This window comes from Anoplopoma fimbria, chromosome 5 (genome assembly GCF_027596085.1).
Source record: "Anoplopoma fimbria isolate UVic2021 breed Golden Eagle Sablefish chromosome 5, Afim_UVic_2022, whole genome shotgun sequence".
Taxonomy (NCBI): domain Eukaryota; kingdom Metazoa; phylum Chordata; class Actinopteri; order Perciformes; family Anoplopomatidae; genus Anoplopoma; species Anoplopoma fimbria.
Window position 1 is genome coordinate 14,724,017 of NC_072453.1, and position 27,906 is coordinate 14,751,922.

At 39.2% G+C, this 27,906-nt stretch overlaps 2 protein-coding genes across 2 annotated transcripts; one reads left to right on the top strand and one right to left on the bottom strand.

The window, feature by feature from the left end:
- dclre1a (DNA cross-link repair 1A (PSO2 homolog, S. cerevisiae)) lies at window positions 1–9,891 on the bottom strand. The gene is made up of 10 exons (XM_054598692.1): window positions 9,829–9,891; window positions 8,995–9,364; window positions 6,685–8,088; window positions 6,453–6,586; window positions 5,023–5,141; window positions 4,618–4,761; window positions 4,210–4,355; window positions 2,800–2,954; window positions 1,777–1,918; window positions 1–720 (listed from the first exon to the last, which is right to left on the bottom strand). The coding sequence occupies exons 2-10, from the start codon at window positions 9,362–9,364 to the stop codon at window positions 554–556; spliced, it is 2,781 nt and encodes a 926-aa protein (XP_054454667.1). The 5' UTR covers window positions 9,829–9,891; the 3' UTR covers window positions 1–553.
- Window positions 9,816–27,881, top strand: nhlrc2 (NHL repeat containing 2). Its single transcript, XM_054598693.1, has 12 exons — window positions 9,816–10,017; window positions 12,372–12,524; window positions 15,037–15,086; window positions 15,638–16,043; window positions 16,816–16,937; window positions 17,024–17,153; window positions 19,679–19,772; window positions 19,958–20,189; window positions 22,191–22,313; window positions 22,512–22,721; window positions 22,914–23,127; window positions 25,480–27,881. The coding sequence occupies exons 1-12, from the start codon at window positions 9,855–9,857 to the stop codon at window positions 25,740–25,742; spliced, it is 2,160 nt and encodes a 719-aa protein (XP_054454668.1). The 5' UTR covers window positions 9,816–9,854; the 3' UTR covers window positions 25,743–27,881.
- Window positions 27,882–27,906: the final 25 nt, after the last annotated feature.

A 27,906-nucleotide genomic window follows, 5' to 3' on the forward strand; every position in this document is an offset into this window, starting at 1 on the left:
AAACATTGTTAAATAGAAAAAAGTAGATAGTTACGAAATTGCACAGTTCTAAATCAGCACTTGCAGTATATTGTTGGCAAACAACAGTAAGGGTGGAAGTGGCCACAGCGGGCAGTGAACACATCCAATTAATTCAGTTCCATAGTGTAATAATACATAAGTCTAAGTCTTATTGTAGAAATGATGCGTGTATGACCTCAGATAATGTTTTCATATGTTTAAACAGCTTTCAGAATTGTCGGCCATTTTAATTCAGCCCATTGTGAATAAAAGCAGAACCTTTATAATAAATTGGTTCAAGGGCATATACTTGACCTTTTTTTTTCATAAACATGATTGCAGTTCATGTTCACATACTTCATCACAACCCCCTCGCTCTGCATTGAAATGCTAGTGTTCTGAGGCAAGCCACTTTAGGAAAAGAATTAAAAGTATTATATTTGTTTTCCCATGGTCATACAGTACTGAGAAGTAATTGGTTTTGCTTTTCTTACCAAAAGAGCAGCAGATGCAATTTATGTTCAACTGCAAACAAATTTGACCTGTAAATAAGCTACAGTTTAGTTTTAGTTTCCATGAGCCACTCACTAAAGCACTTCTCCATAGCCTTCCTGCTCTCCCAGCTGCCGTTGTTCACTGTAGGGATGATCTTCAGCGGCTGAATCCACTGGACAAAACGCTTCAACTCCAGAAAGCTGCTGTGTTCGCTGTATGGGACTCCTGTCAAAAAAACAGAAGGGTTGTCATCATCATGTCCCCAAACTAAAATTAGCATTTTAAACAAAAATAAAACACTTGATAAACAATGTTTTGTTTTACCTCACAGGTTTATTTCAACTGAAGGTCGGGATGAAAATATTCTAAACCATAATCATTCCGATCTAGCTGAACCTACTCAAGCATACAATTAATTCTCCCACATGTAGAGAAAAACATTAGGAGCAGTAGTAGCATATGGCTGGGAAGAGCAAGGAGGAGAAGATCAACACAAGAAGGAGAGAGAGAGAGAGAGAGAGAGAGAGAGAGAGAGAGAGGGCTCTAATTGGCTTCTGCCTGACTGACACACAAACTGCTGAGGAGGAAGAAATTATGTGAGAGTGTGTGTGGCAAAAGTCTCTAGCTGGTGATTGTAGGTTACAGGCCAGATGGCTGATGCTGTTGATGGATCTATTCACAACATGAGGCAGAGGGCCGGAAAGGAAAACAGCCTAAATCTGCGCTGCCAAATCAACTCATGACCCACTTGAGAAGTGGGGTTTAATGCTCGACAACTGTCCTGCAGTGTTGATACAAGATACAGCATTCTCTTGATTCTATTCCCTCTTGTCGTCCCCAAGCTGAAGTAACCCGAAAGTAAGCCATCCATTGTTTATTCTCAGTCTCTCTCCCTCTTCCCTCTGCTCCACTCTTTGCCAAAAGAGGGAGCTGTAGGCTAAACACAACAATGTGATGGCAGGAGAAAAACGCTGCTCTTGTGGGTAAGTCTTAACAGCATGTGGTAAAATGATTATTTATGATTATAAATCTCTGTTTTGTGGTCTGTAAAAAGAAAGAGAGAGAGGGCGTTTAATAACTACAATACCTACAACATTGCAGAAGACCTTCAAATACTGCAATACAAGTCGCTGCCTTAATTTATGCTGCAAAGAGATGGATTTAATAATGAAACATCTGTGATTCATCAGCATCTTTTTGACCTTATGATGGAATATTTGTGTTATCTCTGTTGATACTCTTCATGTGAATATACATTTGTTATATGCCAAAAGTATGTACCATAGATAGAGATGTTGCCACTGATCTGAGGCTGAATATCTTCCACTGATTCCACCTGCTGGCTGAAGGTCCAGCCTGTGGGCTTGAAGGCCACCAGCTGATCATACTGTCCTGAGAAGCGTGCCAGGTAATCCTGCAGTTTCTGTAGACAAGATGAGGGGGGACCAGGGGAGAAATGGAAGTGAGAATTGTATATTCAAACGGCGCCACATTGTACTTGAAAGGCAGTTTGTAAAAGTGAGGAAGGAAATGCAGCCTGTGAGTCTGATCTTTGAGAATTTATCAAATGCTGATGAACTGAAATGTGACGGTTGCTACTAAGAACAGCTGTTAAAACATATATAGATTAGAACGTATATAGATTCACATCTTTGTGCAGCTTTTGTGCTCAAAAGGTTTGACAGTTTACTAGCAATGCTGGTAAATGTTTTTTTATCTACAATGAAAACATTTAATTTAAAGTGTTTTATACAGTTTTATTTATCAATTTACTTCAAGGTGACTAGGTTGTAGTAGCTCTTTGACAAAAAACACACAACTCAAAGCTCCTAATGAAAAACCTAAACTGCACATATTTTCCCCCAAAGTCAGCCTTTCTGTGCCTAGTGAAGCATGAATAATACCAACTCTGGGACTTATCTGTGGGTATACATATGGAAAATTGAAATGCTTCAGTTTTTTTTAGAAAAATGATGTGCTTAGTCATCATAATTAGCATTTCCTAATTATTTCAACTGCTGGCCTTGATATTTGCATAGAAAATAAACCATAAGCAGAATTAAAATGCGTGTGCATTTCTAAATAAACTGTCCATAGACAAATTGACACAGTCTTTGTTTAAACAAGAGAAACATTCAAATAAATGAACTTATATGCGGTGAATAACTATAGAAACTGCCAGGGGGGCAGAGTCTAATGGGATATTTTTGCTAGATGTTTCACTCTAATCACAGATGTACTTTGTTTCTTAAAATGGCTCTTCTTTTCAGACAAGTTTATGGAAAATGAAACCGTTGCACCTACTTTGAAGGAGAGCTGCATCATGGGTAGCACATGGACCTGGGCTGCCTTCCCGTTGGTGGTTATACATTGTCTGACTTGCTCCGACTCCAGACAGCACATGGTGTTGTATTTGTCTCGAGAGAGACACACTTTGGACCCCAGGACCTCTGCCAGAGCTACAAATAAAACAAGGAATGTGGGCAATTCAGCCTTTTATTTAAGACTTAGTATTTATGTGAAGTTAAGAACACCCCACCTACAATCTGTACATGTTATTTTAGGATCACGTTTACTTGCTCCAAAACAAGAAAAAAAACAAAAAACTCATAACTATTAGGTTTAGAAACACAATTAGTTTGTATCCAACAGTTTGTGCTGGTGGTAATGACATACTTCCTAACACGTCACAAAATATCACTATATTTAGAATTAAATGAATAAATTACCATGTCATTTTCAGTAATATTATAAGTCATAAGAAAAACATTTAATTTTTCCATCAACCTGTCTAATTATCATACTGATGGTGAATAATGGGAAAGCTATATCAACCCTGTGACGGCCCCAGGGCCTCTGTCAGGAACTGTGTGTTGTTTGTGTTTTTCAGTGTTGCTGGTTCCGGGTTCATTGAAAGGCCATTGAATGAAGGCTTTAACTAGGGGGTATGGCACTAGAGCAGTGTAACTGGAGCTGCGATGTTGGAGGGTTACAATAGACGGCGTTCAGTGAAACTCATCAATAATCCTCATGTTATATGGTTATGCGTCAACTGGGGAGCCTTTCTGCAAATTAAAACCAGATTTTGGTGTTCATGTGTTGTCCCCCAATGATATGCGTGACGTCTCCTCTTTTAGTTCTCCTGGGTTGATTGGATGTTGTGGTCATTGAGGAATTGGAGGCAGCTGGTCATTGTCTACTGGTTGCTTAAAACCAGCCCCATCCTGGTCGTCTTTTGACTCCCTCTCTCCGGCAATAATGTCATTTTATTTTGAAGTTCCTTTGGGTAAATGTACTCTTTCTTTTTTTGCATTATTTAAGTTGACCTGGCAGCATGCGTGTCCTGCCAATGTTCTTTGTAAGCTTCATTTGTGTTACTTTGTCAAGTAATATTACTTTCTTTTAATTTATTCCTCCTGGGTGCTTTCCTATTTGTTGTGGTCTCAGAGAACTAGATAAATGAACTGCTTTGGTTTTAAGCAAGGCAGGATGGACGACTTAACTTTAAAGGTTACATGCTCCTCCTTGATTTATGAAAAAGTTTAAGAACGCCAGTTGATAAAATTGAAAATAAGTCATTAGCTGAGGTGTTTTTCAAATTCCTTATAAAGAAACAGATACATTTTAGTAGTTACAAGATGCAACAAAAGATAAAAACAACATGCTTTCATAATTCCCCTCACAATTCAAGTACAATTTCATCTAAACACTCACCCAGAAAGACCTTCTCTTTTCCCACGGAGTAGGATCCACACACCACAAGTGTACGTGGGTTGAGCGTCACCAGCTCAAAGGCTGTGTTGACTGCAAAGTTGATGACCTCTTGCTGTCTGGGGAAGGTGTACTCAGGGCTGCAGTAGCTATAAATATACAAGAGCTTACATTGAAAATCTCAGTTTTGTCAGGTCTTCTGCATCAAGGACATCTGTATTAAGGACATCTGGATCAAGGACATGGACTGAGAATAAAGTGTGCACATTTTAGGTCATTTTGATCCATATAACTAACCAGAATGGCCACATATATAGAGCAGAAAGCAGCACAATGAAACCACAGTTTTGGCAATTCAGTAACCTCACTGGTTTATTCAATATATGTGAGATGAGACAGACGGGTACTAACGTGGTGTCCAAGTAGAGTGTCTGCACCCTGCATTGGAGTAATTCAGGGTAGGTCTCCATTGAGGGATCAGCTCTGAAGTCTCCAGTGTGGAGGACCGTCTGTCCATCGGGCAGGAAGAACAGCAGCATGGCAGCTCCTGGACAACTGACAGAACAGACGCAGATCGGAGGTGTAACTAGATATATGAAGACGCAGGTATACTAGTAGTGACTGTCTCACAACGGTTGGTATAATTAAGTTTAAAGTTTAAAAGTAATGCTGCAAACTTTCAAAAAAGAGCTGACTGTTTCCCTAAATAACGCATAATAGTTTTCCTCAGTCAAACAATCTAGGAAGTTGATTTATGGCTGTCTGACTTTGAAATCGGTGTCAGTGGCCGATATTGACGTCAGGTTGATGACTCACTGGTTGGCTTCCAGCAGGATGACCGTGACTCCCTCGACGGTGACCTGGGTGTTCATGGGGAGGATGTGGACATACTGCTCGGCCACCCTTAGCTTGCTCTTCACCAAGTTCCCTGTAATCTGAGCAGGTGAGGCAGCTGTCAGTCAACGTAAATCTCGATGGTTTACTTACATGCAGTGGTTCGGCAACGGCCACAAAAGTTAGAAAAACCTGAATGCTAAATTGGATTCTTTTCTGGGCTATGACCCACCTAGCATCCGAGTTGAATTTATGTGACCTACCAAATAAACAAAATCCCATCGGATGAGTCCTTGAAAGTCTGTTTTTAGTAATAATCCCAAGGTAGCACACACTGATAAATCATGACCCATTTGACGGGAGAGTTTACGTCATATCAGGTTTCTTTTACCAATACATTTTATTCTAAATACTCTCTATTGGGGTATTATAATTAGTTTCAGAGTTCTGGTCTTAAACACCCCCAGTAAAATAAGCCGTAAGTATCATACTGTAAACAAATAACATTCCTAATTTAAAAATGACAGAGGTTTAAAGTCTGTATTATTAATCTGTACTTGTTTGGCTATATACCTCAATTCATTCAGTTTTTTTGCTTAATGCTTAAACCATAATTGGATGCAAAATTTCCACAGAGACAACAAATAATAAGTTATAAACAGAAAGGCAAACTGAGACCTAGAAAAACTAAACGCCCTGGATGTGAAGTGTTTTTATCCAAAATAATAAAAAAAACAAAAAACACAAGAGGTTTTCAAATTTCAATTAACTCCAATATGCTCAGTGTCACTGGCAAATTGGTATTCATAACAGCCAACTGCAAGCTCATTTCCCATTACTGAGTCCATTCAGTGCTGTGAGATAACAAATGGATCAGGTATTTAGTGCATGAATTATATGGAAGAGAGCATTGAGGAAGCCTTTTAATGACATGCAAAGACATAGGATAAAAATAAGCTTCTTGAATGAATCTTTTACATAGTATTCAAGAACTAAAAGGCCTTTGGAGGGCAGACCTGCCATTTACTAACAACACAAAACAGACGTATCTAAACAGACACTGTTCCTTTCTTTCCCTGCATGAATTATACAAATATTGAGTTTATGTTCGATGCTGTTTCAGCGGTGGACTTAAAGGAAATCTGGGTAAAAACCACCATCAATAACTGTTTCATACAAATACAAGTAAAATGCCACACTCTTGTGCAGAGAAAGTCCTCAAATAAGTAATATATTAAAGTAATTGACTCCTACTTGTAGATTAACATATGGCTAATTAATGCACAATCCAAACAATTTGAACACAACAGGCACTTTGCAACCAGATAAAATACATGGCATGAAGCCCAACTAATAGAATCAAGTTATACTGGAAGTCATTCATATTATACAACAAACAATGCTTGACTTACTCTGTTACAGTAGATAGGCAATGTGAACTTCTTGGTCAACCCTCCGTAGTGGTCCGAGTGGAAATGTGTTAGGAAGTAGGCAGTGATGCCCGGGATCTCTCCATACTGAAAGGCATCTATGACGAACTTTGTGCCTGAGTAAAATAAAAATGGAGCGTTTATCTTAGATAACAAAACACAAAAGATTGACAAAATGTATGCGGCTATAAATGATACATGGTCTCTCACTGACCTGGAATCTTCTTGTAGAAGGGACAGCGTGGTAACTCCACTTCTCCATCAGCGTTCCTTCTGTTCCATCTGCTTCCTCTCCATCCTCTGGTCCTACCTTTACCTGCATCCCCCTGAGCGGTCCCTACATTACTACTCTCTCCAGCCACTGTGCCCTGTGAGGTGTCTGCGACTGTGTCAGCCCTACTTTTTCTTTGCCTCTCTTTCCTTATTCGTTTCTGTCCTGAGTTTTCACCAAGTATTGGAACGGAGGTGGTGTTGAGTTCATTTGGTCCACTCTCAGCCACTTTCTCCTTCTCTTTGAGGGGTTTGATGCCAAAAAACACCCCAATGTCCGTCTGCTTCAGACAGGAGGCCTGGCCTGCCTTGATCTGGCCCTTCTGTGGCGGTATAGTTTGAGATATTTGGACAATGGTGGCTTGTGATGAAGGCCCTGGAATACTGCTGTCATTCAAGTTTTTTAAAGGCAGGCTATCGGAGCTTAAAAGAGTTTCTCTCAGGCGCTCTAAAACAATACTTTGAGGTGACTGAATGCTGCTTTTACATGGACTGATGGCGCTGGTAGATTTACCATGAGCTTCTTTTACATCTTTGGAATCAACTCTGTTTTCAGCAACTGTAGAGGCAGCAGGCTGATTAGTGGGCGGCGATGAGGTAACTGAATACAGCTGGGAGTTTAAGGTTGCAGGCTCCTTAACCTGCACATTATTGCTTTCCAAATTATCTATAAAATCAGTGAAGAGCTCATCTTCACTTGGGAAACCGTCACTGAACAGCACCATGGAGCTTTCATTAACACTTTCAAATGCATCTTTATTAAAAAGTGCTTTTCGACATTCACTTCTATTGACTTCAGTCTCTGCTGGGAATTCAGAAAGAGGAGAATAGGATATTGCATCATTGTTGTCAGGGGAAGACTCACTTTTGAGTAAAACTTCACAGGCTTGTCTTCCACTCTCTGCATTGACAGGAGTGGACGAAAGCTCTGTTCTACTTTCTTTTGAAGAACTGATAGATGTTTGGCTGGATGTTTGTTTAGTGGAGGTCGACCAGCCTTTCTTTTTCTTGAAATCCTCTGGGCCAGGTGAGCGCAGTAGCAGAAGTCCATTTGTAAGTTTAGATGGAGGTGTTCCAATGTGATTACCGTGAGGGGAGACACTAAGATTGGATAAGACAGAAAGACAGAGAGCACTGTCCTGTGAAGTCTCTGAAATAGAGTCATCCACCTCATTGTTTATCATTCCTGGGAGACAACTGGGGCCGGTCTTCCCGCTCGTCTCTTCCTGCTGGGATAGACTGAGGAGGGCTGTGCCACTGTTGGCTCGACTATGGGCCAGGAGGGTGTGGTTGAATTTCTTATAATGGTTTGGAATGGTAGTGAAGCACTGAAGGCCATCTGGACATTCTGTGCAAACAGAAAAAACATATAGAAATCAGGCTAGTCAGCATTGTACAAAATTATAATTATTCAATAGCAGCTACATGTAAAATACAGATATTCAAAGACTTTGAGGTTCTTGATTATACATCAGTTTACTCCTCGCAACAGGTCTGCTGTAGCTCGAGGGAGCTTTCAAGAGCAAATAACATTGATGATTATATAGTGAAGATTTTCTTTAATTGGGCTTGGGACTTCACATTTTGACCAAAAAACCCTGTTAGATATTAAGTGCATGAAAGATATGGGCATTTACCAATCAGGGAGAATCTGATGCCATGTTCATGTCATTACTGTACTTACCTTTCTGGCTTGTAAATAATATTTTCAACATCCAAGTTGAAATCATGACTATAAAACCCAATTTTATTATTTTTGATAATACTGAAGTCCCTGAAAGGAACACAAGTATGGATGCCTCACATCAGCCAAAGTCCACCGTTCAAGGCCCTTAAACCCAAGGTTAATGGATTTTGAGCATTACTGTCCATGTAACCTATTTGTAACCCTCATGCGACCAACTTTTGTAAGGTCACAGGTAACATGAACTCCTGCAAATCAATGTGGGAAGCTTTCCCATCTCTAACATCCATCCAATATGACATGACCACAGCACGATGAAGGATGATGGTAAATGTAGAATGAGTGGTTTTGACCATTGTGAGTCCCCCAACTGTATGGAAGTACAGTGCTTAGTTGCTCGAGTACTCCCTTAATTACAGTGGAATGATTATGAAGAACAAGTTTATTGACTGATCCAAATATTGATCATGACACCATGTGTCCACCTAAATACAGGATGACAGTTGTGCAAAAGTATGTTACTTAAAGGTTTTTTATAGAAAGTATATGAAGAAGTATGGATGTCTGTACCTTTGCATGTGTCCCTGGATATGTCAAGACACTCAGCAACATGCCACCTTTGAGTCTGCACCACCAAAATGGAAAAGGGCATCTGACACATGGGGCAAAAGTCTCCATGGTCGGTTTGCACTGTGTCACTAGCAGGAGAGGACTTTGAGGGTAGATCATGTGATCCCTTGTTACTGCAATCCCCACTTTCAGCTGTCTTAAACTTCACACCAGGTGCATTGACTGGGACAGCAGAGTCTCTCCTGCAGGCTTTGCTGGCAGTACATCTTCTTTTAGTCACAGCTGCAGAGGCTGATTCGCGTTTTTTCTTCTTCTTCTCAAGAGGTTTGTATTCCCAGATGTCATTTTCAGAGTCGTCCTTCTGTGACATCTGGAGCAAAAGAAAGGGTAATGTCCCAAACGTCACCAAGTGTTGAGTTACACAAGCTGCATGTGTGTTTACAGAACAACAATGAATGTGGTAAAGACGACTTGAGATTCAAAGCAGCACATTCCACAGATTTCTCAAAACAAGATAAATAAAAAAAAAAATAGTAATAAGTGTTTTTTTTATGAAAACTCATTGAGTTAAATTTAAATTACAACTCAGAAAAAAATAATGTATATATATATTTATTTTTTTTATTTTTTTTACTGTTTTGTCGAAAGCAAATTTCTCAAAACAAGATAAATAAAAAAAATAATAATAAGTGTTTTTTTATGAAAACTCATTGAGTTAAATTTAAATTACAACTCAGAAAAAAAATAATGTATGTATATATTTTTTTTTTTTTTTTTTAATTTTCTTTACTGTTTTGTCGAAAGCGTCTGACTGAATCTCCGTGGTGAGTTTACCTAAGAGGCTCAGAGTTGCTTCAAGCATGGCGTCCAAGTGCAGCCTCTCTTCCTTGTTTCCTATCCAAAGGGAGCTGGACTGCGCCTTAGACGAGGCTGCGACAGAACATGAGAAACAAAACCTTGTCAAAGAGTATTTGAAAAAACTAGACGAAAGAGAGGATCTGAAGATACCCGATTTCCAGACAGGTTAGACCATGTTTCAGTAGTGTCTTTACATAGAAGTTGCTCTATAGTTTGACTTGAGTTTCCTGACATGCCAATGCAGGACTCGACATGTTCATACTGTATAGTCAGGGTTTACTTTAATATCCTCTTTCGAAATGTAAATGTTCCTAACATGCCTTTTAACCACAGGTGTTTTTGTAAGTTAGTCAGCTACCACTTGACACTAAAAACCTCTGCAATACAAATGCACTGTGCAATACAAATACACTATGCAATACAAATACACTGTGCAATACAAATACACTGTGCAATGCAATAGTTATAATAGTTTATGTCTGTCTGTGTCTGCAATACAAATACACTGTGCAATACAAATACACTGTGCAATACAAATACACTGTGCAATACAAATACACTGTGCAATACAAATACACTGTGCAATGCAATAGTTATAATAGTTTATGTGTGTCTGTGTCTGCAATACAAATACACTGTGCAATACAATTTCAGTTACTGTGCAATACAAATACACTGTGCAATGCAATAGTTATAATAGTTTCTGTGTGTATATATACTATTTCAGTTACTGTGGATTTTTTTTTATTGCTCATTTGCTTATTTATACTACTTATTTTTGATCTTGTTTTTTTTTTTACTATGTCTCTTGTTTGCACTATCCTCTATGCTGCTGTAATCCTGTACATTTCCCCACTGCAGGACTAATAAAGGATTATCTTATCTTATCTTATCTTATCTACTCCAAAAACAGCTGATCACAAAGTCATTGCCTGGTGGCACAGTCAGCCAGAGAACAGGAACAAAGATTATTTCCAGACCATAATAAGAACAGCTGCTTTATAGCTTCAACTTCATTTTAAGTGCAATGCTTCCTGTGGTGCGTTTTTTGGGGGGTTTTTTTGCAAGAGGTGGTTGCAGTCAATTTGTCCCAGTTATATTCTTCACTTTCTGTTGAGTATGGCATCATCAGGAAACCCTCAAATCTACATATATCAAGGCCATGCATACTGTTATGTTCCCTTTCCTTCTCTCTGCTTTTGTATTTGTCCTCCTCGGGGCTTTCTGAACATGCTTCACTGTATAACCTTCATGCTGCTGCCACTATTAGAAAACCAGATCAAACGCCTCTGGTGTCAACAGAACAGTTAGTTCCTCTGTTGAGGTATGTGGCATGTTGGCAATATCTCATCACACCAGTAGATGGGGATCTACTGTAGAACATCAAACAGGATAATTCACATGGATGTATGGGATTTTAACTGCTCATAGACAATTTTTTTACTGCAAAACAGACATAAGTCTTAAATGTTTGTCGCACTATATATTTTTCCATTTTGGGATATATAGTTTTTGGGTTATCTCTGATTCAACAAGATGTTACCTGACAGACAAAAAAGTGTTGCTTACCTAGATAAGAAATAGTGTGGTGGAATTTTTTAATTTTATAAGTTGTCAAAAACACTTATGTCTCTTCTAACGTGTTTTTATTGTTACTATAACTGTGCTCTTGACCCATTCATAATAGTATTGTGCATTAATATATCCAATATCTTCCCTTTTGCATAGTCAAAAATACATTTTGCGATATGCAATTTCTGACATTATATTAATTGTCCTTGATGCCACAATCTCCTCCTTATGTGGACTTTAAATGAATACCAGCCGAGTTTCAGACCACACAAATAAAAAAGGATTTGTGAGACGAAACATGAGATAAGATGTGTTGAGACTATGAAATCAGAACTAATTCTCCTTTTTCCTACTTGATCTTTGCTTGCATCAAAGCAAGCAAAGATCAAAAGCTGGAAAAGTAAGAGGGATACCCCTTTTTTTTTTTAATTATTCAACCTTTTATTTAACCAAAGTGCTACTGAGATTAAGAACGGTTCTTTCTAATGAGACATTGCAAAGCAGCAGCGCAAGTAAAACAATGACTTTCCAAAAGGCTTAAAAAGTGAATGTGGAGGGTAGGGTATGATTTCCAAGTACTTCAGGCTGGATTTTGGTGCTAAGTATGTTTTAAAATACAATGATAAATGCATTAATCAAATGCATGTGAGTGGAGTGTGACATACGTTATCAGACAATCTAGAGTTCATGCAAGGTTAAGTGTAAAAATAATTTATCAGACAGATATTAATTTCTGGTGCTTAATAGCTACACAACACCTCTGAAGCTTTGAGCACTTTCAGGTCACTGCTTTGATCCATCTACCTGTTTTCCATAAGACATAAATACAGTCGGACCAGACAGACATACCAGTACAGTAATAAGCAGTGAGAAGTGTTTGCCTTTGCTGTGGCTGAACATAATTTATGAGATGACAGCATCATTTTCCACTCTGTGCTTTGCTCCAGGCTTGGAATGGCTGAACACGGAGGGGCCGCTGTCTTTGAACAAGGATCTGTCTGGTAAAGTGGTGCTGCTGGACTTCTTCACCTACTGCTGCATCAACTGCATGCACATCCTGCCTGACCTGCACCACCTAGAGAAGAAGCACTCTGCCAAAGGTATGGGATTAGGTTGGCTTTAAAGCAGCAGTAGACATGGGTGTCTTGACCCTTAAGGGGTTGAGAGATGGAGGTGTATGGTACAATGCCATATCTAACAATTTCATATAGCCGATTAACAAAAATAAATAAATTATATTTTACATAGAATTAAACCTTTTATGATGTGGGAATATATGACAATGCTCCCCAGATAGACTATTTATCATCCTCCCACTACTAAAACTAAGCAGAATCAGGGGCTATTTTCACCCACGGATTACTGGACATCTGGCGCTCTAGTGAATATTAAGACAGTGTGTGTGGGATTGACTCAAAATGGACTACAGTATCCATGTTCATGGGAATGCAGGAACACGTGCAACAGTGTGTCTCACTGATGTGTTTCTAAAAGGTATGAAGCCTTTTTGCGGCTCCAAAAACGAACCACACAAAATCTGATAACGTACAAATGTTACTTAAATCAGCGTCAGTTGGCGGGGAAAAAAAATCTGGGGACGCGGGGTTACAAAGAAGTGACGACCAGACTTCTGTAGCCTGCTCCTCATCTCTGCTTGAAGCTGGTAGGCAAGCTAGTGGCATCACTTAAACTACGCCCAGTGACTGTAAACTAAGGAATGATCGGTCCCTGTCCAGTGCTTGTTAAACCATTGCTTTAGTTAGCTGTGGGCCAATTAAAAACAGTAGCTGTGGCGCGTTACCGTTCATTTGCTTAAGTAGAATGGGTGGAAGAATAAAGTACAAAAAAAGCTGATCATTACAAGTTTCAGTCAGGTGACATTCCTCCCCCTACCACTTTATTAAAAAATGGAATACTAAAAAGCAACAATGGTCTGACCTTTTAATGTATTTCTTCAGACTACCGGTACAGTAGGCTATGCAGGAGGCAGCAGCCTAGCAGGCCTTACTGAGGAAACACTATTGCATTGGTATCTTATAATGTCACATGCAGCGTCACAGGAACATGAGTAGTTTCACCGGGGCAGAGAACCTGTAGTGCATCAGCTCGACTTCTCTCATCTTCTTGCCCAAGTGCATGAGGGCCCTTATCTCAGACGTGAAGAGAAAGTAACTAAAAATATTTCCAAGCTGCAGTGTCGCTGCGTATGGGTCCCATAATTGTACCCTGCTGGAGTTCGCCGTATGTCTCTTTATATAGACACTCCATGTACAGCATGATCACATCCGACTGACTCTTGTCACCCTTCTGGTCCTTCGCGGGATCCTCTGAGGAAGCTGTGCAGCTTGATATTCAGTTGTGAGCCGGGGCGGGACACGGAGCACATTATCGCTCTCGCCTTATCTTTGGCACTGCCATGAGTACATTCTGTTTGCTGCTCTGGTCAGTGAGGTGTGGGAGCCACCCTGTCCAGAGACCCCCACAGTCCTCCCCCCCCCCCCTCCCTCCCATCGTCTCTGCAATCTGTGCTGCTACTATGCTGCTTGGCCGAGGCCATGGGTGATGAAATCCACCGCAGATGGTGCGAGTTTGAAGGTTTGGAATTGTGTTCGTTTACGTCCATTGAGGGCGGCTCGATGCTGTGATTTAAATGTAAAAGATATTAGTCCATTTAAGGAGGATGGAGAATTGTTTTGTCTGCCTCATTGTCATTGGAAGTGGTCTGCGTTGTTGTGCAAAAAAAGCCATAATATCTAAATAAAAGATTTAAAAAACATTGCCTATTTTGTGTGACAACAAACATATTAACTTAGCGTGAATATATTGCACGCACGTTAATTCTGAAAACAAACTTTTGAGGACCACAGTGCATTAGAGCATATGTTGTGTTTGAGATTGTGCCTCAGGACGACATGAGTACAAAAGTGACTGTGTCCCACACTGATTAAGAAACAGGAAGGAAACTTGTCGGCAAATTTTTGTACCAAAAAAAGAGTGTCGATAAGAGCCTCACAGAGCCATTCAGTTGCATGACAATTATCCTTGTCTTAAGCCACAAACTCTCACCAATCACTCTCATTGTCCGTTCAATACAGAGAGTGATAGAAGTCTTTGGTGACTGAAATCAATCGGATAAACATTTACAGCCTTGAGGTGCCAAAACATTTCTAAGAACCTCACTGAGACCTACGTTGTATTATACTGGAGCGTTACTGACTTAATAACAAAGCAAGACTGTTAAAGTTTTTAGTTTAAAACCACATCCGTTTCCCTCCCTCTCCCCATCTCCCTTTATTATACGCGTCTGTGCATGTGATGTTTGTCTCTTTGTGAACTTTATATTTTAAACAGCTATTTGACGCATCGATGAAGAGAAAAGATTTTATACGGGATTACTAGGAAGAGACAGATTTGAGCGTTTGTGTATTTTTAAGTTACTGTCACAAACACACTAACTGACACAGGCTTTGTGCTTTTTTTGTGAGGGAATGAAGTTCAACAATATGTCAATACATTTGGAAAAGGCCAGTTTTGATTGTAAGCAAGTCAAACCATTTACAGCGCTGTGTTATTTTTGTCTGTGTGTCTCTCTCTGTTTAAACTCCCTCTCAGATGGATTGGTTGTTGTTGGTGTGCACTCAGCTAAATTCCCCAATGAAAAGGTAAGTGATTTTCATTGTTCATCATCATTTATACCTTTTGAGTTGGCTGGTCTGCTTGTGTGTCCTTTTAGCATTTTCAAAACTGCAAAGTGTCAACATTCATGTGTCATTTTTGAGTATGATGGTAGAAAACATTACCCACTCTTTCTCCAGGCAAAATCAAAGCATCAATCGTCAATGTTATACCAGCATGAGATATCAGTAAATATCTATCAGAATTATCATATCTGAAATATTTTTTATTATTGGTTTAAGACTAGAAAACAGATCTTCAGAAAATGCTCCTAATAATGTCAATACCTACCTCTTATATTTCTTTATGAAACTGTTTGCCAATGTGGTGCTGATGCTTTCTTTTTAATACATGATAGTGTACATCTTTCAGTTTTGGTCACGTAAACAAGCACTTTGAATAAGTTCCCTTGAGCGCTTGGAAATTGGATGGAAAAATAATTTATTATAAATATACTTCACTGAAAAGCTCTTACATTCAGCAACAGATTCACAGCTCTTTACTCATTTGTCTATGCTTGTCTCCAACCCCGTCAAAGGTCCTGGACAACGTTCGCAGCGCCGTGCTCCGCTACGACATCTGCCACCCAGTGGTGAACGACAGCGAGGCTCACCTCTGGCATGAGCTGGAGGTGTCCTGCTGGCCCACGCTGGTCCTACTGGGCCCGCGTGGCAACCTGCTCTTCTCCCTGGTGGGCGAAGGCCACCGCGACAGGCTGATGCTTTTTACTGACGGCGCCCTCCGTCACTACGGGGAACAGGGTCTTCTGAAGACTCACACAGTGGGGATCAAGCTGTACCGAGACTCACTGCCACCCAGTGTCCTGTCTTTCCCTGGGAAGGTGGCCGTGGACAGCAGCAAGAAAAGACTGGCCATAGCAGACACTGGGCATCACCGAATTCTGGTGGTGTCATTAACTGGACAGCTGTTACATGTCATAGGCGGTAAGTAGGAAGCAGTATATTGTTGTTGAAATTGCATAGATGTCTGGGGTGTGTTTGGTTGGACCTCAAGGTGCTAATTGATTTTTCAGCACAAAGATATCATTTCTGAGTTGGTGGAGTGGATATTTAATGAGTTAAATACTAAAATGTGCACATTAAAAGAAAGAACTGACCTGTGGACAAAATGAGGGGATGAAATGCAGGATTTGTATTATTTTTGTAGGCTGATCCCTCTCGTCCCGTGTTACAGACGGTATGAAAAATTGGTCTAGCGTATCTATGGTATTTATTCGGACAGAAAAATATTTTGGTTCTGTCTCACATCTTCCTTAGCAATTCCTCAATCACAATTTTACTTAATTAAGCAACTCACAGAAATGACAGGCCGTTCGTGCTCCAGCTGTAAATGGGCTGGTATTCCTGTACGTAGCCTTCGAAATAATAATCATAAAATAAATAAAAGTAATTTCTTCTTTTTTTTTTTGACCAAAAGCTGGGAATGCTGGGAAGATAAAAAAATACCTTAATCCAACTTTTGTTTTAACTTTTAAATGGAATATGTGAGGTACAATTAAAACTGCTGTTGCTTAGTAACCTTTCAATCTCCAAAAAATATGTGGCACTATAGATAAGTGTTAAATACTTGGCAGTAGCTTTTACGCATAATGCATACAAAACAAGATTTAACTTCTGGGCTCAATATGAACTACAAGTGAGGTATTGTAGCGCATACGGAACGATGATGGTCATTGGATTATCTCTTCTTTACAAGGGCCAAAAAGTGGAAAACAAGATGGCGACTTGTCTGTAGCTTCCTTTAACTCCCCTCAAGGTGTGGCCATTAAAGGAGACACTGTCTACGTGGCCGACACAGAAAACCACCTGATACGTAAGGTAGGATCTCTAACTTTGTCTTTAAATTTATTTTGATTTCACTTGATGTTTATTTGTACATTTATGCCCGTCTGTCTGTGTTTCAGATTGACCTGTTTGAGGGAAGAGTCAGCACTCTGGCTGGAGTCGGAGCTCAAGGCACAGACAAAGAGGGTGGTGCAATGGGACCTCAGCAGCCAATCAGCTCTCCTTGGGATGTGACTCTTGGCTCTGCTGGTGAGTCTCTTATGGTGAAGTCAGACCCGAACTTGAACATGAAAGGTTTGCTCACACCTTTACAGGATTATTTTGCGACTTGCATGAGTGACTTGCGTTCATTAGTGAAAAGTTAGAGTGCACCAAAAACGTACGCAAATGCTTATGTTCTTGGGTAAAATAGAATGACATGGTAGACACTAAGATAAGATAAGATAAGATAATCCTTCATTAGCCCCGCAGCGGGGAAACTTACAGGATTACAGCAGCATAGAGATAGTGCAAACAAGAGACATTGTAGAAAAAAACGGTATTATTAATAAGTAATAAAAGTACTAAACAGGAAAGAATATTAAATAAGTAAAAAACAAATAAAATAAAAAAATCCACAATTACTAAAAAATATTGAATATACATACAGAGTAATAGTATAGTATTGCACAGTGTATTTATATTGCACAGATGTTTTAGTGTTTTTAGTGTTTTGTGGTCTACTGGGATGGCAGACAGAGCTGGTTGTGTAGTCTGACAGCAGCAGGAATGAAGGACCTAAAGATTATAGCTTCCAAGCTTCACACTACCCACCTCAAAACCATCACTTTTGGTTAAAGTGGAGGCCACCAAAAAGTTGCAATCAGTTGAACAAATCATACATAACCTTAAGGGATAACGGGATAATCAACCTATTGGAAGAGAAAGTTGAATCTATGGGATGTCATTCACTGGGGATACTATATGCCTCACTAAAGTTCTACTGAATCATTTTAAGGAGAAAAAGTCCAACTATGCAAGTCACAAACTACTTTAAAGTACCTGACAAGGTCTTTTACATACTCACAAAGTTATCTAAGACCTCCACTTTAAAATCAAAGCTCAGGCCCTCTAAATGCTTTGCTTTTATTATTTTTGCCTTGGGCATTCAGAGTTTCTTTATTATTAATCTTTATTTAAATATATGTCACCCAGTGCCTTTTTTCATCAACGCAGAAAGCTTTTTTAACTCGTCTGAACCTCTCAGACCTTTTGTCTCTAAATATTAGTGTGTTGCCATCAGGCCTTATTGGCTGTTCAGATTGCAGATTCAAGATCAGACAGCAAACAAGTTTGCAAGACACAGAGGTACCATACCAAACAATATACACACCTTTCAGTTTGTACTGTATGTTGCTGCTTAATTTGGCAAAATAGTTTTGCTCTCAAGGCTACTATCATTTAGAAATATTAGTCTCATATGCATAGCCTTAGCCTTTATTTTTGTTTATGTCAATAAGTTAAATAATCAAAGTTTTATGAATTTCTTTGCTTTTCCCATTTAGGATCAAAATACAGGCCCTAATTAGCAAGTTATTTATTTGTTTAAAATGCTGTTTTAAAAAATGACAAATGAATTACTTTATTGACAAATAACAACACAGAATTGCTTTACTTTGTTTCCAGTTTAGAAATGCATTAAAATATAATATTGAAACTTTCCCACCTCAGTTTGACATTGTTTACTGTTCGGCGTCTTCTTCAGGTCTGAGGTGATCTAAGAGCAGTCAGTTGTATTTCAAGTAAAACGTAGTGTGTTGACTGTGCCTGTGTCCTTGTGTACTCAATTAAATCAAACAAAGGTGGAAAGTGTACACCTGAACAGTTTATTCTGCCTCTGGCGTAAACTTTACTCTTCAGCAGTCATTTTACATCTAAGAGGTATAGTGTTTGAAATGTTAATCACACTTGTGAATTTATAGTATTAATTCCATGATATTTTAGGGCCATTAGCTCAAATATTTTATCGTTGCACAACCCTGTGAGCAAGAGGCAATCAGTCATAGTCACATTTTCTGCACAGCTTGATGGATGACATAACCTTCTGGTTTGCACATCACCACATGATCAGAGAATGTGATACCAGACCTTTAACTCCACTATCATACTCCTCTGAGCGTACATTTAAACACTCATTGTATAGTCATGATTTACCCATTATGTGCATGAATGATTCAATCAATCGAGAGGACCCTTAACCTTTTGACCTGAAAAGTACAACAGTGACATTGATGCTTTGAGTCCGGAGCCGGAGTTGTCAGATGTTCCTGACAGTCCGCCAGATGTGATCGAGAAGGTCTGAGCTCTGTGCGTCATTAAAAATGCAACTGTCTATAAAGGTTATGTATTCAACACAGTGACAGTATTGTCTCTGCTGAGTGCATCTGAGGCAGCATATGGCCTTTGTCACACAGGCGGCTGTCAATTAAACCTGCATAGCTGCTTTTCTCTGACTCATTCCTTGCACTCAGCCTTTACCTAATTATCGCAAATTTTTTTCAATCAGTAGATGGATTTCTTCGTAATTGTCTAAAAATAACAGAAACATCAAATGTTTTCATAGCTTAGTGTAAGCACCCCAAACACATCATCACTTTTCAATGACAAATATTAGCATCACCTCTGGATGATACTGTGGGCGACTGGTAGAGAGCTAAAAGCAGTGTCACGAATTTCCTGGTTCTCAACTCAAAAGGGTGTGTTTGTGTGTGCGCACGTTTCATTTGTATGTGTAGGTGGTGCTGAAGGTAACGTGCTGTGGATAGCCATGGCAGGGACCCACCAGATCTGGGCTCTGTTCCTAGCAGATGGGAAACTGCCCAAAGGAAGGTGAGAGACTTGTGCATCACCACCATGGCCACTTGGCAGCAGACACTCTTCTAAGCCACCTATAATTCTTCTTGAAGAACAAAAAATAATTAAAAGCAAATTAAAATGATTTAAAGGTCAAATGAACACTACAAACCCAGCAATGTAGTAAGGTGTCACTGTCTTCTATATTACAACGTCAACAGCGAGTCCAAAGCAGGAACGTGCGTGCGATGGGCAGGCAGCGGCAACGAGGAGAACCGAAACAACTCCTACCCCCACAAGGCTGGCTTTGCCCAGCCTTCAGGTCTGGCTTTGGCCCCAGAGGAGCCCTGGGGCTGCCTGTATGTGGCAGATAGCGAAAGCAGCACCATCCGCACGCTCGCACTGAAGGACGGAGCCGTCAAGTTGTTGGTCGGAGGAGAGAGGGACCCGCTGGTGAGTGTGCAACAGTTGATGGATGGATGGCTAGATGTTGGATGAATTTATAACTGGATGAATGGATTTTTTAACTTAATTACTTTTTTCTTTCTACTGGATGCCTTTTAGTTTACTTTGTTACATTATTACGGTTGTTTATGACAACTACTTTTGCACAAAACCAGCCAGAGAGAGAGAAAGCACGAAGTGAATCCATAGAGGCTTTAATTAAGTATCCCTCCCCTTTTCCTTTTGCTTAATTTAACGTTCATAAATTATCTTATACCTTGTCAGGATTATTTACTATAAATTGTATTAATTCTCAGACGGATAATTTAATATTATTCAAAGAGACAGTTCCCCCCCAAAATCAAAAATACATATTGTTCCTCTTACCCGAGTGCTATTTATCCAAAGTGGATTGTTTTTGTGTAAATTGCTTTGTTTTGGGGATATCCGCCATTCTCTAAATATAATGGGACTATATGTTACTTGTGTTGCTCATATACAAACAACGTAACGCTGTAAAACCTGCACAATGATTTACTACATTTACAGCTATAGAACACCCCTTGGACAACTATGAAGAAATTTGTTGCACTAAGCTTTTGGAGCACTCATAGGCAATCACAAGGGTTCACAGCCATTTCTCTATACATAGAAAATATTGATTAAAAAAAAACCACATTTAAACACAGACACTCTTGTTTGTGGCTGAAACAAAGTCTCATGACAGTTTTTTAGTAGTACTTTCATGTCCTTACAAACATTCTGCTGTAGTTTGGTTTTGAATCCTGCCACACTGGTGTATTTTTGGAATGTCCCGAGAGCTCCATATAAAGCTGTAAGTCACCGATGAAAGCGTCGAGTAATTAACAGAAGGATTGATGTACAGTTTATCCAACATGGCAGTGAGTCAGCAAAAACCATTAAGGTATTTTTATATATGGCTATAAAAGCTGTTACAAGTAAATGTAAATGTTAGATGAGAAAATCAATGCCACTCTCTAAACTGTACGCTAAGAATATACAGCTAGAAAGAGACAGCTAGCCTATGGTGAAACGGGCACCTACTGTACCAGCACCTCTAAAGCTCAGTAATAACACAATATATCATGTTTGTTCTGTTCGTACAAAAACTGACGTCTAAGTACAACAGGTTGTGGTATTAATGGGGGTTATGTTCTTTTTTTACATTCCCATAGATTCTGCTTTCTTCTCAGCTGCAATTGGTTTTTTTAAACAATATTTAAATAAGATTTTTACACACATACAAAAACATTAAAAAAACTAGAGACCACCATGGGATTACCTACCGCAACACCAAAGAGGACCATGAGCCTAAAGTGGCCAATGGCCATTTCCCCACTTTATTTTAATTCATCACAAGTTGGTTGTTAACTGGCTGCAATATTAATTTATCAGTTTGGCTCATGTTTGCCAGAAACAATCTGGAGCACTAAGAACAGTTTTCACTTAATTAACTTTTGTCACTTACAAAAAATACATGAAAAATGTTCCCCTTTGTCATTTTTTTTAATGACATTTAATATTTATGTTGTAGTTTTTCTTCAAAACTTCTCAAGAATGACTCATCTCACTATTTTTACCGGAGTAACTAATGTCATTTTTCTGGTGTTTTATTACAAATGAGGTATATTAATTCTTATCTTGCTGTCCTTGTATGAATTATTCAGAATCTTTTAAATCAGCAAAGCCAATGTTGCTTTCATGTCTTTATTTCAATGTTCTTCAAATGAAAACTGATCATTTACAGTATATGGGAAAGGTTTCGGCTTGGATTTTTAAAAGAAAGTCTTTTATCTTGATGGCTTAAAAGCCTCCCTTTTTACTCTTTCCAAAAATGGACATGTTTTGAATTCAGTTAGAGGCAATTCACAAAATCAGATTGGATATTCTGTTCTTTGACCAGCGTTGAGCTTAGACATAGGGGTCACAAGTTGCAGTTTAGGCATTTGTACATTTTTATATCTCTGTTTGATCTTTTCTTTGAACCAGAACCTTTTTGCTTTTGGGGATGTTGACGGAAAAGGAGTGGATTCCAAGTTGCAGCATCCTCTCGGTGTTGCCTGGGCTCCTAAACAAAGCCTGCTCTATGTGGCCGACTCCTACAACCACAAGGTAACTGTTGCATGTTACAAGGCTACAGTTCAAAGCTGTAGCATGCTCACATTTGATGCCTCTGTCATCACAATGGGTTCCTTAAGGTTGTTGTTGGACTGTATCCTCCTTTTGATCTAAAAAGAATAAAAAACACACAGGGAGCACACAGGACTTTTTTGTTTGATTGTATCTATGTGCCTGTGTTATTATGTTCAGATCAAGGTGGTGGATCCAAAGGTAAAGCAGTGTAGCACATTAGCAGGGACTGGAGAGGCTGGAGATACTCTGGGCCCTGAATTTAACAAATCATGCTTCAATGAACCTGGAGGAATCTGTGTTGGCGACAGCGGCAAGCTTCTCTACGTGGCGGATACCAACAACCACCAAGTCAAAGTCCTGGACCTGTCCTCCAAGACTGTTTCACTGGTGAGACCTGTGTTTGTTTGCATGTGTGTGAGAATAGCTCACTTCCAACTATGAAAAGGCATGTGTTTTTTTCCACCTGACTGTTATTAATATATCCTAAAAACTAGATGAAAGGTTATAACGAATAGCATTGCAAGTGTTGATAACTTTGTCCTTCTTTCATCCAAACATCCAAAACTCTCTTCTGTCCAGTTCCCGATTTCCATGGACTGCACAGATTCTGTACCTTCAAAGCCTTCTGGTCCTACCAAAGCCCCCACGCTCCCTAAATCAGCTGCCAAGAAAGAATTGCCACCAGTGGCAGTGTCAGCAGGCCAGACTCTCGTCCTGTCGCTCACCCTGACCCTTCCAGAAGGAGCCAAACTCACCGAAGAGGCCCCCAGCTGCTGGGCCCTCTCCGCTGAGGGTGAGACAGAGTTCAATCACTGTTACTAATGCCATGCATATTAATGTTTAATTAAGATTTATCATACAAGTACGTAAAGGCTCCTCGACCAACACCTGTCAAGTTTTCCATTGTCACATTTTACAGTAATGACGGTGGCAGATTTAACAGTTGAAAATGTTTAGTCATTGTTGGAATAATGGGTCATTGGTTTCACACAAAGGTTGTCAAACGCAGGCTTCTCAATTCTGGCTGGCAGCTATATGTTTTTGCCAGCTTAAAACAGCAAGCGTCGCCAGCATATTTCATTTTAGCTAGCTAATTTAGCTCCATGAGTTTGTTGTTTCATTTTAAAACAAGAAATTGGTTTACATGCTTGCTCATATGCTCAAACACACTCAAAGATATCCATGTTGAAGACTTGGAAATAAAGGAGTACCATTGTTTTTGTCTTGCAATTTTATTACAGACAGTATGATAAGGGAAGATGTAAGATGAGGAAGTACACTCTGTCAATGCTACGCTAGCGTTACTTCTGCAGGTAGTAAGCTAGTTAGCCGGCCATGCTTATGTTTGCCGCTTAAGTTTGAGTAGACAAACGCACCAATTAATCAATTCCTTACACTTTCCCTCTTGAGTTTTTGTTTTCGTAAAGGCTAAAAAATAATGGGAACTCAATGTCTTTGTATACCGAGTTATGGCTTCCACAAAAACACATTTACACTTGCTGCTTTTGTAAAACTCTGTGCAGTTGCCCAGGCATGATTCAGTAATATTTAGTACAGGCCCTGCTATTGTTTTCAATAGGTTTTAAAAGTTTAAAAAAAAAAAAATATTGAAATTATTTTGTACCTGTTAGGGTTGAGTCAGAGTTGCAACACAAACTTGTTCTCAACATTGATAATGACCATGTTCTGGATGTGAGCCTCTCAACCTCTCCTCCTCTGCTTTATTTTGGTCTGTGAACCATGAGTCTGTCAAAAAGTAATGGAAGTGAATGATGCTTAACCTTTGTGTTATTTTCACTGCACAACCAGTAGATTCTCACTCTGCTGGCCCACGCAGGGATTTACAGATCTCAGCTGAGGGATGGAGGAATATTTAGATCAGTCGGGGAATCTTTCAAAGCACAAGTGAAGTTTCACACGGCATTGACATTCTATAATTTCTACTAATTTGAAATCGACAGTATGCTGACACTACCAGCGAATGTGAAGTGATTTGAGGTATCATGTTAGTAACAGTTGATGGACCGTACATTAGGTTCAGAACAGAAGTGTTTCCATCATTCTGAGCGCGGCAGCATGCAGTCAGCGATATCAGCAGGCTATTTTTAGAGCATTTCGATAAGACGACATGCCTTGGTTCACATAATTAGCTACCAGGCTATGTTACGTGATCCCCGCTGTCCGATTATACCCAGTCTAGACTTATGCTGATCAGATCAGAGCAGAGGCAGGAATCTTAATGGATGAAGTTAGAAGTGCACGGCAGATTTAAATTGTTTTTTCATAGCTTTTTAGAAATGGCTGCCCTGGGACCTCATGTTAGGCATCAGCCTCATTAATCACCGCTGGCATGGATTTAACGGTCTCTCTGGCATAATATTTTCTCACAGTCAAAGTTCTAGCCTTTCCTTTTTGACCTTCATTTATCATTCAGTGGTCACGTCTCTTTAGATGTGTATTTGTTTCTAAAAATATCCCCCGTGTTTCAGCAAATTCATGCCCTCACCATCATTCCATCTGATTCAGTGAGGTTATGAGATGGTGATATTGTAGATGACTCCATTAAGCCGTGCTCAAACTGCTCAGCCAATCTAGTACACCGGCTGAACCTTGCCATGCAAAACTATAAATTTAGATTCCAGACAGACATTTGCATAAAGACACGTCTGTCCTTTCAGAACATGGCACAATGTGACTGATCTGGATCAAAACTGAAGATTGATCTCGTTTAGTGGCAATGTCGGTCGTCGTTCGGTCATCCACTGTACACTGAAATATCTCAACAACTATTGGATGGATTGCGATGATAGTCATGGTCCTCAGAGTATGAATCATAATGACTGTGGTGATTTCTTAAACATTTATTCTAGCCCCAACATCAGGTCAACATTTAAGTTTGTCCTTTCGGTTCATGTTTGTTTAGTGCTAATTAGCAAAAGGTAGCATGCTAGCATGCTACTAAGGTGGTGTGCATTGCAAACATTATATCTGCTGAATATTAGGATGTTGGCATGACAATGTTAGCGTTTAGCTTTAAGTTCCACTAGCCTAGGGACTTTAACCGTTTTTTTATTTGCCAGATTGTTTCGAAATTTTGTTTTTGTCACTTTGACAGTCTACAAAATTCTGTTTCCTGTTTTCGCAGGTATCGAATGGCTGCTAGAAAGTCAGGTGGTTACTGGTGACATTGTGGATTTGTCGAAGCCCCTCTCCATCTCAACCAAAATTCCAGCTGTTATAAAGGACCTTAACAGCAATCCAAGCCTCACTTTGGGTGTATGGTTGTACTACTGTATGGAAACAGGTAAAGCTTGTATGATGAAAGCAGCCTCCTTCACCCAGCCTCTTCAAATAAGTGCCAATCATGGAGAGGAAGAAATCACTGTGGCGTTGTCCCATGCCCTATAAAACCTCTTGCCTCTTTGTCATAATATTCACAAAATCAACACTTTCTGTGATGTTTAAACTTCATTATTCTTTTTCAGCTCAGCTAACCCCAGCTCCTGTTTTATTCATAGTTTTGGGAGAAGAGAACACAGATTTTCTCCGACTGTCACTTTTAACAAAAATGCAAATCATACATATCAGATTTTTAGGTGAATTTCATTTTAAACTACTCAGAAGCCTTTTCTACAAAACATAATGCATCAGTGCTGTAATGCCCTTTATTGTGAGTGCCAGTTATTGATAGGAATGCAAATAGTTGTGTCCTCAGGCATTAAAAAAAGGCTGTACAGCAAACACAACTGCAGCCTAAAAATTAATATCTATATGATGGTATAATAATGCAACAAATTCCTACATAGACGGGCTGTACTGACTACCTGTAAGAAACCTGTCCACTTTAGTAATGGGGATAATGTTTCATCTCAAAATGACCTTATTTATGAAACACTGGACTGAATGAATGCAGAAAATAAAATACATTCTGTGGATTCAATAAGAAACTAATTAAACTGATGTAACAGGCAGGTGTTTGATGGTGTCAGAGGGGTCCAGACAAATAAACAGATTATCTATCATTTAATGATGTTGTGGAGGATTAAAAAATGCTTTTAAATACTGAAACCTCTTTTAATTTAATTTTCACCTGAATCACCAGATGGATGTGAATTTCAAAGAATAGACAGTTTACATTAAGTTTCTCCATAAACCTCCAATTAGTAATTATTATTATTATTAAATTAGTTCTGCTAATTACGCTGTAGGGTTTTTCAAAAAGAGATGTTTAAAGGAGCCGATATCTGATTCAGACTCGGAGGAAGAGGTTTTATTCTGCTTTTGCTGCCGTAAGCATAACTTTTGAATGCTAATATTGAGTTATAAAGAAGAATAAAAGGACAGAAATGAAACTTGCGTCTTGAAAAGGTTGACGAGAAGTTATCTATGCAGAGACTGAGATTTTTATCATCATTAATATATGAGAAACTCCAACGTATTAAATCACATCTTCACTTTTTACTTTTTTGAATAATAATAATATATTTCCATGTGTGGTTTCTTTAGTTTACAATTAATCAGGTTTGATGGTTCTTTCAGGAGCACTAATCCAGTTTTCCTAAATGTGTTTACACACGTCACCACACAGACTGAGCATTCTTAAGTTGTTAACAAGGTTCACACTCATAGCTTAAAGCGTTGTTCTGTGTCTCCGCTCCCTGTATGACTGATTATACTTTTGATTATGATTATTCACAACACAAGGAGCTCTTTTGATTTAGACCACCAAATATTGCTGTTATCTAAGTAATGAATAAAGTGCCTGTTTTCTATAAGGGGAGGCAACCACTTTGTGAACAGATGACACCAAGTGACTGCTGTGCACTCTATTTTACTAGGAAAAGTCTTATTAAAATCCTTAACAAGCATTTATACGCTCTTCCACAAAGGGAAGATAACATGAAAATGCTCTAATAATGTGTTACCATAATACGCTGTGTTGTTGTTGTGTAGCACGCATTAATATGATAATGTGCTGTATTCCCTTATTGTTTTTCAAAGTTATGAGCTGTTGCCAGAAATGGGTCTGAGAGGGTTTTGGTTATCATCACTGTCATAATGTCTCACAACATAATTGTGCTTGTCAGTTTTGATTTGGTTTGAATCACGCGGCCCAAGTACCTTGCAAAAAGAGGCGTTGCTGTATGGATGGTGTGAATGCAATGACACTTAAACAGCATCAGAAGCAATAACAATATATTTCTGTAATGGCTGAAATATTTAATTCCCACAAGTCATTTATGTCAAATGAACTGCAGTTGTTTTTAGCTCAGCATTGTTATTCCTCTGGTGTTTCTTTAATAAACAGCAATGAGCTTGAGCGGCTGCTGGTGGGGTTTCTTAATTTTCTCACTTGATTTATTCTTCTGTCCCACGGCTGCACTTTAAGATGCAACAGAGTGAACTAATAAAACATTGTCATCTAGTCTGGTCTGTGTATGTGCGCAGGTTATGTTTCCATCAAAAAACATTGCTGCAATTCCACACAAATTCTTCTCATATTACATATTTCCAGACTGCAGCTCTGCTATGTGAGACATTATTAAAATCTTCCCTAATGAGTTAGTTCCAT